This window comes from Nerophis ophidion, linkage group LG06 (genome assembly GCF_033978795.1).
Source record: "Nerophis ophidion isolate RoL-2023_Sa linkage group LG06, RoL_Noph_v1.0, whole genome shotgun sequence".
Taxonomy (NCBI): Eukaryota; Metazoa; Chordata; class Actinopteri; order Syngnathiformes; family Syngnathidae; genus Nerophis; species Nerophis ophidion.
In genome coordinates, this window is record NC_084616.1 from 28,005,610 (window position 1) to 28,020,974 (window position 15,365).

Consider the following 15,365-nt stretch of genomic DNA (forward strand, 5'->3'; position numbering starts at 1 on the left):
AGAGTACTAACCACTATATGATCACAGCTGTTGATCACTCTTGCTATAGCAAATTAACATACGGAACTTTGACTTTGGTTTAAAGTACAAAAGCTTACTGAGCTAGCCAGGAGTCGAACCTAGAACGTTCTGATCCGTAGTCAGACGCGTTTTACATTGCGCCACTTGCCGTTGTTTGCCACAATCTCGAGAATAACACTGGACACGAAGATTACTGACTCTGGCAAAAGGGGTTAAACACTGACAATGCAGTGACCATGAAGGAACTCAAACTCACTGAAAAGAAACATGACTGCCCCATGTGAGGATCGAACTAATCGCACTAGGGATTTTGAATAATAGGCAAAATTCCGCCCAAAAATCACAGTTCCTCTTTGAACAGTGACAATGAAGGGACTCCAACCCGCTAAAACAAAAAACGCACACCTCGTGTGAGGATTGAACTCACGAACTTCAGATCATGAGACTGACACGCTACCTACTGCGCTAACGAGTCTATGAAGCCATATGTAGCTCACCAGTCTATACGTCACCATTATACGATGTCTTAAAAATTGCAATTTGAACAACACATCGGGAGCACGAGGCTAGACTGTAGCTTTTCATTGTTATTCCACTTAACAACATAATGTCCAAAAAGAAATATTTTTAGATAACACATTAAAAGACCCACTGCAAGAAACTTTGTTGCTGTGACCCGGATTCAAACCAGGGTTCCTGCGGCCACAACACAGAGTACTAACCACTATACCAGGGGTGCCCATTACGTCGACCGCGGGGGGTGTCGGTCGATCTCGAGCTAGGCTTTTAAAAATAATAGACCTAAAAATTAGTGATCATCAATCTTCACCAAGACGTCACTTAAATGACATTCACGGTACCGGAGGGTCTTGTGAGATGACGCTGGCTGCTGCAAGATCATTATTATGAAAATATGACCGAGAGGAAGGCGAGAAACACTTTTTATTTCAACAGACTCTCGCGCCGTACCTTCCGTCAAAACTCTAAAGGCCGACTGCACATTTCCTACCTTCACAATAAAATCCCTGCTTCATGCTGCCTGCGCTAACTAAATACAGAATCTCGGAAAAGTGGCGTGCACAAGCTGTACAAGTACAACTCATTTACCATTTATGAATAAAATAAGACAAAAATCATCATAGGTCGGCTTTACCATGAATTTATTTACGTAAACAAGTCGGGGTTACCATTTAGTGGTCAACTGTACGGAATGTGGACTGAAGTGTGCAATCTACAAATAAAAGTTTCAATCAATCAATCAATAAAAACATTTCCTGTCCTAGCAGAAACACAATAAACTTTTTCTTTCTTCGTAGAAAAAATAATGACACATATCATTATTGTTATCACCAGTGATAAGTAAGTGGTGCTAAGAATAAATTAAAAGCCCTAAAAAAAGGGTCAAAATGCGGCCTGTGTTAGCATAGCAGTTGTGAGCTCTCCATTAAGAAGTTAGAAAGAAAGACGTTAAACCATTTGGACTAATAGATAATAATAAATTATGTTCACACCTTTACTTTCACTCTTTGTCACATTTATGTTTAATATTTAGCGGATGAATTGAAAAGATCATACTCTCCTTCAACATTTTATTCGAGCTCAGCTGACAGAAGACCAGAAGGATGTTTGCACTCAGCTGTCCTTTTTGGCTGGGTTCAAACCGGCTGCTGAGGGTGTTTAGACAAGTGGGCGAGGAAATGTGCTGTGTCACTGAACTCAAAAGGGGGACAGAGGAAAAATACATCTAGCTTAAAGCCTTTTGAGAATAAGAAAAGATTGTGTTTTAATAGCAGCTTGCCATGTACGTGCTACCTTTCCCCACTGACACTCAACACTCGACTAAATCAAAGCCTGGTCACGGAGCAATGCGGCAGCCGGTCCCAGTAGCGCGGCGACCTCCACCACCCCCTACCACCAGTGTTCCTGTTGCCCGTCACTGCACATGGGTCTTATTTGCTGCCTTATTAGAGGGTGTTGCCTCCTGTAAATGAAATACCCTTAGAGGCCGGTGTCCGTCCACTCACCTCCTTGTCTCTGGTCTGTCTAGACCACAGAGACCGTACTGTCTGCGCCACACAGAAGCCAAGCAGCGTGATGCATACATGCACAGCTTTGATGACAGACGGCAGTTGTTTTTCACTCACCTTCTGAAGTCGGTCAGTAATGAATGCCCTAGAGCAGTGTTTTTCAACCAGTTTTGAGCCAAAGGACATTTTTTTTCATTGAAAAAATCCGAAGGCACACCACCAATTATTAAAAAATTTGACTCGGTATTGACAATAAAAAGTTGCCGTCGCAATTGTTGAATATGAATTTAAACCATAACCAAGCATGCATTACTATACTTGTCTCAAAGTACTGTCACCACCTGTCACATCACTCCGTGACTTATTATGGGTTTTTTGGTGTTTTCCTGTGTGTAGTGTCTTGTGCTCCTATTTCGGTGGCTTTTCCTGTTTTGTTGGTATTTTCCTGTTGCAGTTTCATGTCTTCCTTTGAGGGCTATTCCCCGCACCTGCTTTGTTTTAGCAATCAAGACTATTTCAGTTGTTGCTATGCTTCTTTGCGTGGACATTGTTGTCATGTCATGTACAGATGTGATTTGTGGATGCCGTCTCTGCTCCACACGCTGTAAGTCTTTGCTGTCATCCAGCGTTCTGTTTTTCTTTACTTTGTAGCCAGTTCAGTTGTAGTTTTATTCTGTATCGCCATCCTTAAGCTTCAATGTCTTTTTTTAGGGGCACTCACCTTTTGTTTATTTTTCGTTTAAGCTTTAGATACCTTTTTACCTCCACACTGCCTCCCGCTGGCGTCTTCATATTGTGATAATGACAAACCATGTTCCCGACATCTACAAATCAATTAGCTACCTGCTGCCATTGATTGATTGATTGAAACTTATTTTAGTATATTGCACAGTACAGTACATATACTGTACAATTGACCACTAAATGGTAACACCCGAGTAAGTTTGAAACTTGTTTAAGTCGGGATCCACTCAAATCAGTTCATGTTAGTATCCATTTCAGTAGTCACCTACTGATATGGAGGAGAATAACACAGTTACTTGCCAAGCTCTAGACAGCACTGACATTCAACAACGGCACATTATTTGCAAATTATAATTACTGGTTTGAAAAAAACATTTAATATTTAAATATTTTTAACCCGAATAGCTGAAATGACAATCTCTCGTGCAGCACGGTGGCACAGAGGCGTTAGTTCATGTGCCTCACAATACAAAAGTCCTGAGTAGTCCTGAGTTCAATCCCGGGCTCAGGATCTTTCTGTGTGGAGTTTGCATGTTCTCCCCGTGACTGCGTGGGTTCCCTCCGGGTACTCCGGCTTCCTCCCACCTCCAAAGACATGCACCTGGGGATAGGTTGATTGGCAACACTTATTTGGCCCTAGTGTGTGAATGTGAGTGTGAATGTTGTCTTTCTGTCTGTGTTGGCCCTGTGATGAGGTGGCGACTTGTCCAAGGTGTACACCGCCTTCCGCCCGAATGCAGCTGAGATAGGCTCCAGCACCCCCCGCAACCCCAAAAAGGGACAAGTGGTAGAAAATGGATGGATGGCTGGAGGGATGGATGGACATAATCTCCCACGGCACAACAGACTGTACCTCACGGCACACTATTGTGCCGCAGCACAGTAGTTGAAAAGCACTGTCCTAGAGATCTCTTAACCTAAAGAAAAGGAGAGCAAATGACAAATTCTAGATTTTCTGGAAGACGACCGCCATGTTCACGCAGGCCTAAATCGCTGCACAAGACAAAATGTTACAGTCAATGCAATCCAAGAAACCAGCGGACATGGCCTCGGCAAACACATCCAATCTCTTAATCTGGCTCTGTTTGAACCCTCCTTTTCCTTTGGTCTCCCCGTGTGAAGCAGGGATAAAGCAGAGATATGTCTCCTTTTTCAGAATTAAAGCGGTCCTTTTTACTTGATTGAGAATTTTTTTTCAGCCTCTCAAGAGAATAAAAAAAAAAATGTTTGAAGACCAAATAACATGAGCACTTCTCTGCACCATGCCAAAAACCCTTTCCGCTTGGAAATATTTGCTTTGGACGCCAGCCTTGCCCAGCACAGAACACAGGCAATTATGGGAGCTATTTTGAACAGGAGAGATCTCCTGACAGGCGACGCCTCATTTGGAGGGATGAAGAAATCAGGAAATGAAACCTTCATTGATGCACTGAGAGTATGGAAAGAGAATTCCCCCAGGCCCTCTGAAGCTGTTTGCATATCTCACAGGCATGTTCTGCATGCATTAAGGACATTTGGGTTTGTGTAGTTCTAAAAGGCTTGATTTGTGGCTGTTGGTGACTGTGCATGCATTAAAAGGCACAACTTTTTCTTCTTCATGCTCTCCGGCAGTTTATCTGCAAAGGTGCCACCATTGGTTATAAGAAGCTCTTCTCTTTGTGGTTATCACTTTTGTAAGATCAGCAGCAAACAAGGTCAAATCAATGAAAACCATTTAAATCCTCTTTCACTCTGACTTCAAGTGTGATGTACATTTGCTCTGTTGTTTTTGCTAGTGTGCTAGCTTCACCGAGCTGCAGATAAAAGCTCCTTTCCCCCAGCCGGCATGTGCATGGTTTGAAAGCTGCAGACATGTTTCTTACTAGAATGCAAAAGTTAAACTGCAGACTGGGGTGCTATCATCCACTTGTCAGATCAGGTGCCTATTTGAACACACTAAAGTTAAAGTTAAAGTACCAATGATTGTCACACACACTAGGCGTGGTGATATTTGTTCTCTGCATTCGACCCATCCCCTTGTTCACCCCCTGGGAAGTGAGGGGAGCAATGAGCAGCAATGGTGGGAATAATTTTTGGTGATTTAACCCCCAATTCCAACCCTTGATGCTGAATGCGAAGCAGGGAGGTAATTGGTCCCATTTTTTTTTACAGTCTTTGGTATGACTCAGACGGGTTTTGAACTCACGACCTACCCATCTCAGGGCAGACACTCTAACCACAATGCCACTGAGCAGGCTACTCTCAGTGCATCTAAGTGAATTTTAATTTCTTACTCTGCTAGGCTGAGAATTCCCAAAAAAGGAAACTTAACCTAGAGGCCTTTTCAGACTGGACAAATAGACAGCAAATTAGTTTCGCATGACGGTTTAATAAAAAAAAAAAAGTATTGTGTACACAGCAGATTATTGATGCATTGAGCAGTGGGATGGATAAGGTTCCAGTGTGGTCAGTAGTGAAGGGCCGAATCCTGCTTTCTAGGATAAGAGATGATAGGGAGTGTCACGTCTATAGCCATATTGCAGTCATGAACAATGACATTCTGTGGACCAACAAAAACTATAATATCAAAATACATGCTGGTGTGCCAATTGGCACAGCATCAAGGAGTGTGTGATTCATTCTAAGTGAAGATGACGTCAGCAACCCTCAATTGTAATCTAGTGGCAGAGCAAAGCCTTCGGTGGAGACATTGCGTGCACTTGAGGTGCATTCACATGATTACTTGTCACCCCCCCCTGCACCCACGGCACCCTTTAAGTCACCCCCCACCTCATCCAGTCAACCTCCTCCTCCTCGCCCGCTTCCTCCCTCTGACTGCATTCCTCACGCCATGGGGCTGACAGACACTCGTCATCAGCAGGTACTCTGGCCAAGGGTGGATCTGGTTTCTTACTTGCCAGGGGCTTGTGCTGTATGTGCATTTTTATGGTTTAGGTCTGCTTCCCTTAGCAGTTTTCACTCTGCTGCCATGTCAGAAATATGTTTGCGAATACATGGCCTCTGCAGACGGATTGAGACCATATATTTTAGCCTTTCAGTACATTTTAAGCAGTATGCTGTTAAAGAGCATGGTAATTTTCAATTTTTTGGACTAATTTTATGTTACTTGTTATGGTTTTGAGTTTGTTGACAGTAGCTATATTTTTTTCCATTGGATGTCATCAAGTTGATTTTTGGTTTTGATCTCACCCATTCACTGATGTATTTTGGAGGATTTTTGTGACAAATTTAAATAAATATAAAACCAATTAGGCAGAACAGTGGTAGAGGGGTTACTGCGTCTGCCTCACAATAGGAAGGTCCTGGGTTCGATCCTGCGCTCAGGATCTTTGTGTGTGGAGTTTGCATGTTCTCCCCGTGACTGCGTGGGCTCCCTTCCTCCCACCTCCAAAGAAAAGCAACGGGGGATAGGTTGATTGGCAACACTAAATTGGCCCTAGTGTGTGAATGTTGTCTGTCTATCTGTGTTGGCCCTGTGATGAGGTGGCGACTGCACTGCAAAAACTGAAATCTTAGTAAGGTTAAATATCTCAAATAAGTGTGATATTTGCTTATTTTCTGTCTGATAAGATAATTCTTCTTACTAAGCAGATTTTATGTTAGAGTGTTTAACTTGTTTTAAGGGTTTTGGTCCCAAATGATCTCAGTAAGATATTACAGCTTGTTGCCTAGATTTGATGACCTATATTGAGTGAAACATGCTTGAAACTACAATACCAACTGATGCAAAGCTGTGTCATTAACACTCACAAGTATAAAAGTACTTTTTTAAAGTAATCATTTCTTACTTCAAGTATGAAAAAAAATCATGATGCCGAGCGCATATCATTATGTCAAGATAATGGCGCTAGAATTTACTTAATTTAACAATATTTTTATAACATATTGAGCAAAAAGGTCTTTTTTTTTCTACCAAGAAAAGTGTACTTGTTATTCGTGAGAATATACTTATTTTAAGGTATTTTGGGGTTCATCACTGATCTTTGCCTGTCACAACATTTCAAAGCGCTGCTAACAAATGAAATAAAAAGCCAATGGATAAATAGAAAAAACTTTACCGTTATTATACATGAATCGGTCATGAAATAAAGACAATAAATATATTTATTATATATTAAATACTTTCACAAAAACAATGTCAGAATTTATTTTGACTTCAATACACTACACATTTTTATTCACAGTTACATATTTGAATTAGCTTCATATATATATTTTTCTGCCTCACAATCCGAAGGTCCTGAATAGGCCTGGGTTCAATCCCGGGCTCGAGATCTTTCTGTGTGGAGTTTGCATGTTCTCCCCGTGACTGCGTGGGTTCCCTCCGGGCACTCCGGCTTCCTCCCACTTCCAAAAACATGCACTTCGATACAGGTTGATTGGCAACACTAAATTGGCCCTAGTGTGTGAATGTGAGTGTGAATGTTGTCTATCTGTGTTGGCCATGTAATGAGGTGGTGACTTGTCCAGGGTGTACAACGCCTTCCGCCCCAGTGCAGCTGAGATAGGCTCCAGCGAACCCAAAAAAGGGACAAACGGTAGAAAATGGATGGATGGATGGATATATATAATTTTTTGTTTTAGCGCAAATTCTGCCTTAATTCTTTAAAATACAGATTTGTACATAAAATTTGTGGGAAAAACCTCAAACATAACAAGAAGAAAATAACTATGCAAAATACCGTATAAATCACTCAGATTAAGTGTCCTAACTTAATGAATTATTTATCTTTGTTTATTTTTCAGGTCTTATAGGTGTACCTATTCACCTTTAGTGTATGTTTATGTTTATGTTTATGTTCATGGATAATTATAGGACATTCCAATTAATATCAGAGGTACTTCATGTTTAGCGCATGCTAAGACGCTAATGTTAGTGAGTGGTAAACATTACATTACAGCTTGCAATTATACTAATGTTAGTGTTAAACACAAAGCACAGCTCTGCCTACAATAACCATGGTCTCTCTAAGTGAATATAGGCTCTCAAAAAAGATACTCATCTGGTTCTTATTAACACTCTCTCCATTCAAAGAATTACTTATTATGATTGTGGTTTACAAGTAGTTTTTCAGGCTCTGGAAAGCGGCAGTCTGTGTGGCTTTTGTTCTGTCCAGAAGAAGTGGTATTAATTTTATCTTGTTCGTGTCTCTCTCGGCAGATGTAGACGAGTGTTCAGAAGGGAACGGCGGATGCCAGCAGATCTGTGTCAACATGATGGGCAGCTATGAATGTCGTTGCAGAGAAGGATTCCTCTTGAGTGACAACCAGCACACCTGCATCCAGAGGCCCAAAGGTTACATCCAAACATAATGCACACATGCTATGTTATTGAGTCGAACGAGACAATCTGCTGAAGTTTGATTAATAAAATGTTAGAATATCATATTAAAAGTAAAGTGTGAACAAAGTTACTTTAAGTTTTCCCAGTCTTCAGGGGCAAACAAAAAGGGGAAGTGCACATTTTTGGGAATTTTGCCTATCGTTCACAATCGTTATGAAAGACATGACGACGGATGAATTTTTTTTAATGCATTCTAAATATTAAATAAACATAAATAAAAGTCAGCTTACAGCGGAGCAAATAGGAGCTCCACTAGTCCGGCCATGAAATCCGATAAATAGTCATTCAAAAAGCGCCAACAATACTCCATTTACATTTTGTGACCTGAATATTAACCAAGTGATTTTGTTTTTATAAGTGTTAATGCAGACAAACTATTTATAGCAGCAACGTGATCACTTCCGTGCCTCAGTTTACATCATCAAGTGGTCTGCTGCTTCCTCGCTTCCCTGCTCCCTGTAAATTTATTGTCGATCATAAATCCTGCTTCTCACCTCAAAAATTGGATGGCCAAGATTATAATTCGGCAAGTTGGGACTCTTGACAGCCATTTAGGACCTGGAACTGGCAAAAACAACATGAAAATTACTTGTATATAATTAGTTTTAAGTATATACAGTCGCAATCAAAAGTTTACATACACTTGTAAAGAACATAATGTCATGGCTGTCTTGAGTTTCCAATCATTTCTTCCACTCTTATTTTTTTGTGATAGAGTGATTGGAGCACATACTTGTTGGTCACAAAAAACATTTATAAAATTTGGTACTTTTATGAATTTATTGTGGGTCTACTGAAAATGTGACCAAATCTTCTGGGTCAAAAGTATACATACAGCAATGTTAATATTTGGTCAAATGTCCTTTGGCAAGTTTCACTGCAATAAGGCGCTTTTAGTACCCACCCAGAAGCCTGCCATAAGCTTGTGGATGCAATAAGGCGCTTTTGGTAGCCATCCAGAAGCTTGCCAGAAGCTTGTAGATGGCTACCAAAAGTGCCTTATTGCAGTGAAACTGCAAAATTATTGGAAACTCAAGACAGCCATGACATTATGTTCTTTACAAGTGTATGTAAACTTTTGACCACGACTGTATATATATATATATATATACACCCTAATGTAGGTGTTTGGATGGTTTTTCAAAGGCTCTATAGGCAGAAATGAACGCCGCCCATCGGCTCCATTTTAAGTGGACTCTAGATAGCATTTATTTAATATTTAAAATACATAAAAAATCTGTCGTCATGTCTTTCATGATGATTTTAAACAATAGGCAAAATTCCCAAAAAAGTGCAATTCCCTTTTACGTTCTTCTAATTGAGGGACTGTCATTTCTGGACTGTAAGCTGCTACTTTTTTTTTTTTTTTTACCAAGCTTGGAACCCTGTGGTTTATACAAAGGTGCGGCTAATCAATGGATTTTTCTTTGCTAACAGCTAAATTATGGAATACATTAAGCAAAGTAATCAAACAATGTACTCAAATGATCCACTTTAAGAAACTGTTCAAACTCAAAGTGTTTAAAGAGGACAAGGAAGTAGAATCCTGATAGACATATTGAACCATATTTAAAAAGGGGAGAATCTTGTTTATCTCATAAAGGATGAATAAAGACATTAATGACTTTTATGTTTTGCTTGATCAGCCATATTACTGCCGTGTTACAGGTACCCTTTGGAAACAATTAAAGTATGTAAATAAACATTTACAAAATCTAGTCAATGTAATCATATTATTTTACAACATACTGGTGTATATCTGCGGCTTATAGGCATGTGCGGCTCTTATCTGAACAAGACTTTTCTTCTAAAATATACTGTTGCGGCTTATACTCCGGAAAATTTAGTCATTTTATGTTTATCAGTGGTAGGGTAGCCCAGTGTGCCGAGAGCAGATTAAACACTTTAAGGTGGTGCCTGGGGGAAACACATATTTAATATTTTATTAGATTGTTGTTGTAGTTATGAAGACATCAGAACAATGAAGGGAGCCACTAGGACTATGTTGACACAGCAGGTCAATTTCCATAATTTTCTGATATATATTCATGTTAAAATGAACAGTACAACTTAGATTTTTTCAAATCCAACCCTGGCCTCTTTTGTATGTGGTTATAAATCTAATTTGTATACGGTGCGACTGCAGTCTGGACGCTGAGGTCACATTCATCTGACTTGTACGTCATCAATTGTCGACACGTCAGAATTCTGTGCCAAAATAGACGGTCATGAAAAGAAATGAGCAGAAAACTGTAAATATTTTGAAAGTCATGTCAATGTCCCACAACTACTCACTCACACGCTGCTTGAAACAGACATCGAAGAAAATGTCCCACGAACTGCAAGAGCCCAAAAAGTTACTCTCTTACTTTTGAATCTCATCCATTAAATAATTTGGTGAAGAGCATGTGTGTTGCTTGCACAATATTCATAAAATTGCCATATTGACACCCCGACTGAGACTTAAACAAATCAGAGCAACATTTACTTCCGTTAACACACTACAGCTCGTATGATGTCATATTTTGTGCGCATGCGGGTGACTTCACAGACTCTTTCCGTTCATATTAAACATTGATTTGTTTATATTTTTTTTGTATTGTGAACGACATAGAAGAATTGGATTTAATAAAACATCCAAATTGGGCATAAAAACCCGCGACATACTGTGAACATAGCTTAGATCAGGGGTCAACAACCCAAGACGCTGGAAGAGCCACAATGGACCAATATTACAAAAAGCGAATTTGTCTGGAGCCGCAAAAAATCAAACACCATATATAAGTCTTATAATGAAGGCAACACATGTAGTGTCTACATTTGCTATATTAGCCCACAATCAAAATGACTAAGTCGCAGGCTGACCCAAATCTTTGATGACCAGAATTTGGAAATGTAATATTTATTCTACACATTTTTACAACATTGGAAAACATAAGTAAAACAGAGACTAATCAGAGGGTGAAATAACTCCTGGAAACTACTGGCTTAGAATGGCCAAAGGTATAAACGTGTTTATCCAAATTAAAGGAAATGGCTGGCTGTCTTCTTTTAATGGGTTTATCAAAGTATTTGCCAGCTAGGTAAGGTTTGCTGTGGTCTGGAACAACATGGCACACAAACAACTGTCAGAAATGTAGCCAATATTACATACATACAAGTAAATACACAGAACATAAAAGTACAGGAAATTAAATTACCTCAAATATACCTACAAATGAGCCATAATGATGGAACATGTACACACAGCTAGCCTAAACAGCATGTTAGCACCGATCAGCTTGTGGCCATGCGCTTTCCAAATGTAACAAGTCAATAACATCAACAAAGCCCACTTTTGTGCATTCATGCACAGCATAAAACGTTTGAAACATGAAAAATGAAACAAAGAAGAAGTTGCAAAAAACATGTCTCTCTGTGGCAGTGTCGGAGACGAAAACAAACTGTTGAGTCACCACGGTGAGTTCAAGGACCGCCGAAATTGGTATGACAAAATGGCGCTCGCCAAATACTTTCTTCAGAGAAGCTTAACATATTAAACAGTGGGCTTTCTAACAATTAGGAAGGTTTGCCCTCTTACAGAAACCATATTAAAACGAAACATATGTTTTCCCCCATCTTTTTCTATTTTTATACATTTTTGAAAAAGCTCCAGCCTAAATGTATAGACCTTGCAAATAAGTTTAGTACTAGAGATATCCGATAACGGCTTTTTTGCCGATATACGATATTCCGATATTCGGATAATGTCCAACCGATACCGATATACACAGTCGTGGAATTAACACATTATTATGCCTAATTTTGTAATGTAACAAGGTTTTCCAAAATAAATTAACTCAAGTTATGGAAAAAAATGCCAACATGGGACTGCCATATTTATTATTGAAGTCCATCCATCCATCCATTTCCTACCGCTTATTCCCCTTTGGGGTCACAGGAGGCGCTGGTGCCTATCTCAGCTACAATCGGGCGGAAGGTGGTGTACACCCTGGACAAGTCGCCACCTAATGGCAGTACTATATAAGCGTCCCGGAAGAGTTAGTGCTGCAAGGGGTTCTGGGTATTTGTTTTGTTGTGTTTATGTTGTGTTAGGTTGCGGATGTTCTCCCGAAATGTCTTTGTCATTCTTGTTTGGTGTGGGTTCACAGTGTGGCGGATATTTGCAACAGTGTTAAAGTTGTTTATACGGCCACCCTCAGTGTGACCTGTATGGCTGTTGACCAAGTATGGATAGCATTCACTTGTGTGTGTGAAAAGCCTTAGATATTACGCTAAGGCAGTGCTTTTAGGGTTTGTTGGCGCTCTGTACTTCTCCCTACGCCCGTGTACCACTCTGTACAGTGGCGTTTACAAAAGTAATACATTTTACTCTTCGAAACTGATACCGATAATTTCCGATATTACATTTTAAAGCATTAATCGGCCGATAATATCGGCAGTCCGATATTATCGGACATCTCTATTTAGTACTGTACATTAATTCTGGTGAGAATGAATCCTCCCAAAACATGCAGCTCACAGTGTGCTGTACATTGTATTCAATTTGTATTAATATTGTCAACTTGTTGTTAAACTAGCACTATTGTACTGTAAAGCCCGGTCAGCGATACATGGTGCTTGTTCCTTGTCAAAACTCTTGTTTGTCATAGTAGTCAAACAATCCTCTTTATACACTGATGGATTAGCTGAAGCAAGCCCCTGCTAGTTGAACATTATTACAACTTTAAAACTGACCCTACATAAAAAGTAAAATCCTTACCTTCCTTCATTTATGCTACCAGTCACAATTTAAAACAGCATCATTTTGGATGACATCTGATGTAAATTAAGACAGGTCATATACTGTAAGTACCTCCCCTTCAAACCCTTTACAGTCAGTGTACAATGAATAGATATAAACCAGCTTGCTCGACTCTTTGTAATGATTGCAAAGTACAACATTGTTAAAACTCAACAACATCAAGTAGTTCTTGACCTCTATATTTTATGATGTGCGTTCTTTAAAATTGTCTTAAGGATAGTTGGGACTAAACATCCCCACATTTTCTTTCACTGCATTGTGCCATGGTTCTATTAATGTTGTATTATAGGGATCTATTGGATTTTAACCTTGAATTGGGCAATCAATGGAAACGAACATCTTCTATCTAAATAATATAAAACTGTTTAAAAAAAAGTAATCTAAATACTGAGTAGATTCTACAGCATAACATAACATGACATAACATAATATAACATATAAGAGTGGCTCGAGACTGCTGTGTGTCCGTACTATGATGTTCCACACGAGACTGGATTGTGCATCTTGGAAGCGTAGTTTATGTGATGAGTCTGGCCTGGTGAACTGTCAATGTTGACATTTCATAAATGCACTGTTATTTGAGTAGCGTAAAAAGCTGGATCATGTGTTTCAAAGCACCGCTACTCTGTATGTGGTTTCAGAAGAAGATCATGAGCACCAGGCCCGGTCTCTCCTCTTCACTTTCCACCATAATAAATATGTTCACTCTTCCTGTTAATCTTTCATTTTTATATTCATTTTACTTTTATTGCTTCCAGATGAGAGCCATTTAGGTCAAGAGATAAGAGTTAATATTATTGTGGAAAGAAAAACATCACAGCAGTTGGCCATGTCATGGCTTCGTTATTTTAAAAGATGAATTACCTGTTTTTTATTCAACGCTGTTTAATTCTGAACCAATAAAAATGAACATCATCAGTAAAACCAGACATACTTATGAGCTGGCAGGTGCCCTCAAAGGGTCAGTCTCAGATGTGGTAGTTCAAGAAATGCAGTGCAAGTAAAATTCTAAATTTATTAAGAATCTTTAGAAGTAATAATGGTATATGACATGTGAACACTTAAATTGAGGTATGTTTAGGTTTATTCACAAAAAGCACCTGGATAGGGTTAGAAACAAAATATTGGCTTTGGTCTAAGTTATTGCTTCTGCTGCACGATGTGAGCAATGTTGTCATGGTTCCAGTAATCAGTCTGGGGAAAAAAAGCCAAAATGTTATATAGTACTTACAAACTGTGATTCAATGTAATCTACCTCAACATTACCCTCACCATCTAATACCATCATTACGTTCTCTCCTTTTGAAAAAATAAGGCCCTATGCAACATTGACAGTAGGGGTGCAACGATTTGTCGATAAATGTCAACGATAAACATTTTTGCAAAAAAAATCAATTTGTTGACATTCGTCTGGACATTACAATTTGTGTTTTCCCAAAGGGATGTGAGTCAGCACCACCACTTTCATCAACATTGCGGGTGAAAACATGTAAATTGTGGGAATATATTCTCCTATTCTTGTGAAGAATGTGATTACCTTACTCATTTTGCAAAGTAAATTTGTTTCCATGAGTCTATATCCGTCAGAAGGGAGCATTCAAAGCTGAGGAATGTTGGACATCTGGAGAATCCGGTCTCAACGCTGTAAGATTGTTAGCTTGTCCCTTGCTAGCTAGGTAACAAGCGTGAACAAAGTTGTGTAAAACATGTATTTAAGTATAATTTTAGCCAGTGTTCGCCAGCTAAGTTTAGTTTTCAAGTTTCAAGTTTCAAGTTTATTCACAATACCATATAACAATTACAGTAGTGGTGAAATGTCATCATTTAAAGATGTTGGTAAGTGAAAGGGTCCCCTAAATAAGCTAAAAGAAGCTTTTGACAGGGGGTCCAGAGGACAGTATATATATGGAAAGATAAAACATGGTAGCAAGCACAACAACAAAAAAACAAAACAAAACAACAACAACGCTATATAATATCAATCAATCAATCAATGTTTACTTATATAGCCCTAAATCACTAGTGTCTCAAAGGGCTGCACAAACCACCACGACATCCTCGGTAGGCCCACATAAGGGCAAGGAAAACTCACACCCAGTGGGACATCGGTGACAATAATGACCCAGTGGGACGTCGGTGACAATGATGACTATGATAACCTTAGAGAGGAGGAAAGCAATGGATGTCGAGCGGGTCTAACATGATACTGTGAGAGTTCAATCCACAATGGATCCAACACAGTCGCGAGAGTCCAGTCCAAAGCGGATCCAACACAGCAGCGAGAGTCCTGTTCACAGCGGAGCCAGCAGGAAACCATCACAAGCAGAGGTGGATCAGCAGCGCAGAGATGTCCCCAGCCGATACACAGGCAAGCAGTACATGGCCACCGGATCGGACCGGACCCCCTCCACAAGGGAGAGTGGGA

At 39.7% G+C, this 15,365-nt stretch overlaps 1 protein-coding gene across 4 annotated transcripts in view; it reads left to right on the forward strand.

Moving 5' to 3' along the window:
- scube3 (signal peptide, CUB domain, EGF-like 3) overlaps window positions 1-15,365 on the forward strand; it is a 269,267-nt gene that overhangs the window by 146,382 nt on the left and 107,520 nt on the right. For all 4 annotated transcript variants that reach the window (XM_061903267.1, XM_061903268.1, XM_061903269.1 and 1 more), the window contains exon 4: window positions 7,954-8,088. In XM_061903267.1, coding sequence (XP_061759251.1) covers window positions 7,954-8,088 — 135 coding nt within the window. The remainder of the gene's footprint in view (window positions 1-7,953; window positions 8,089-15,365) is intronic.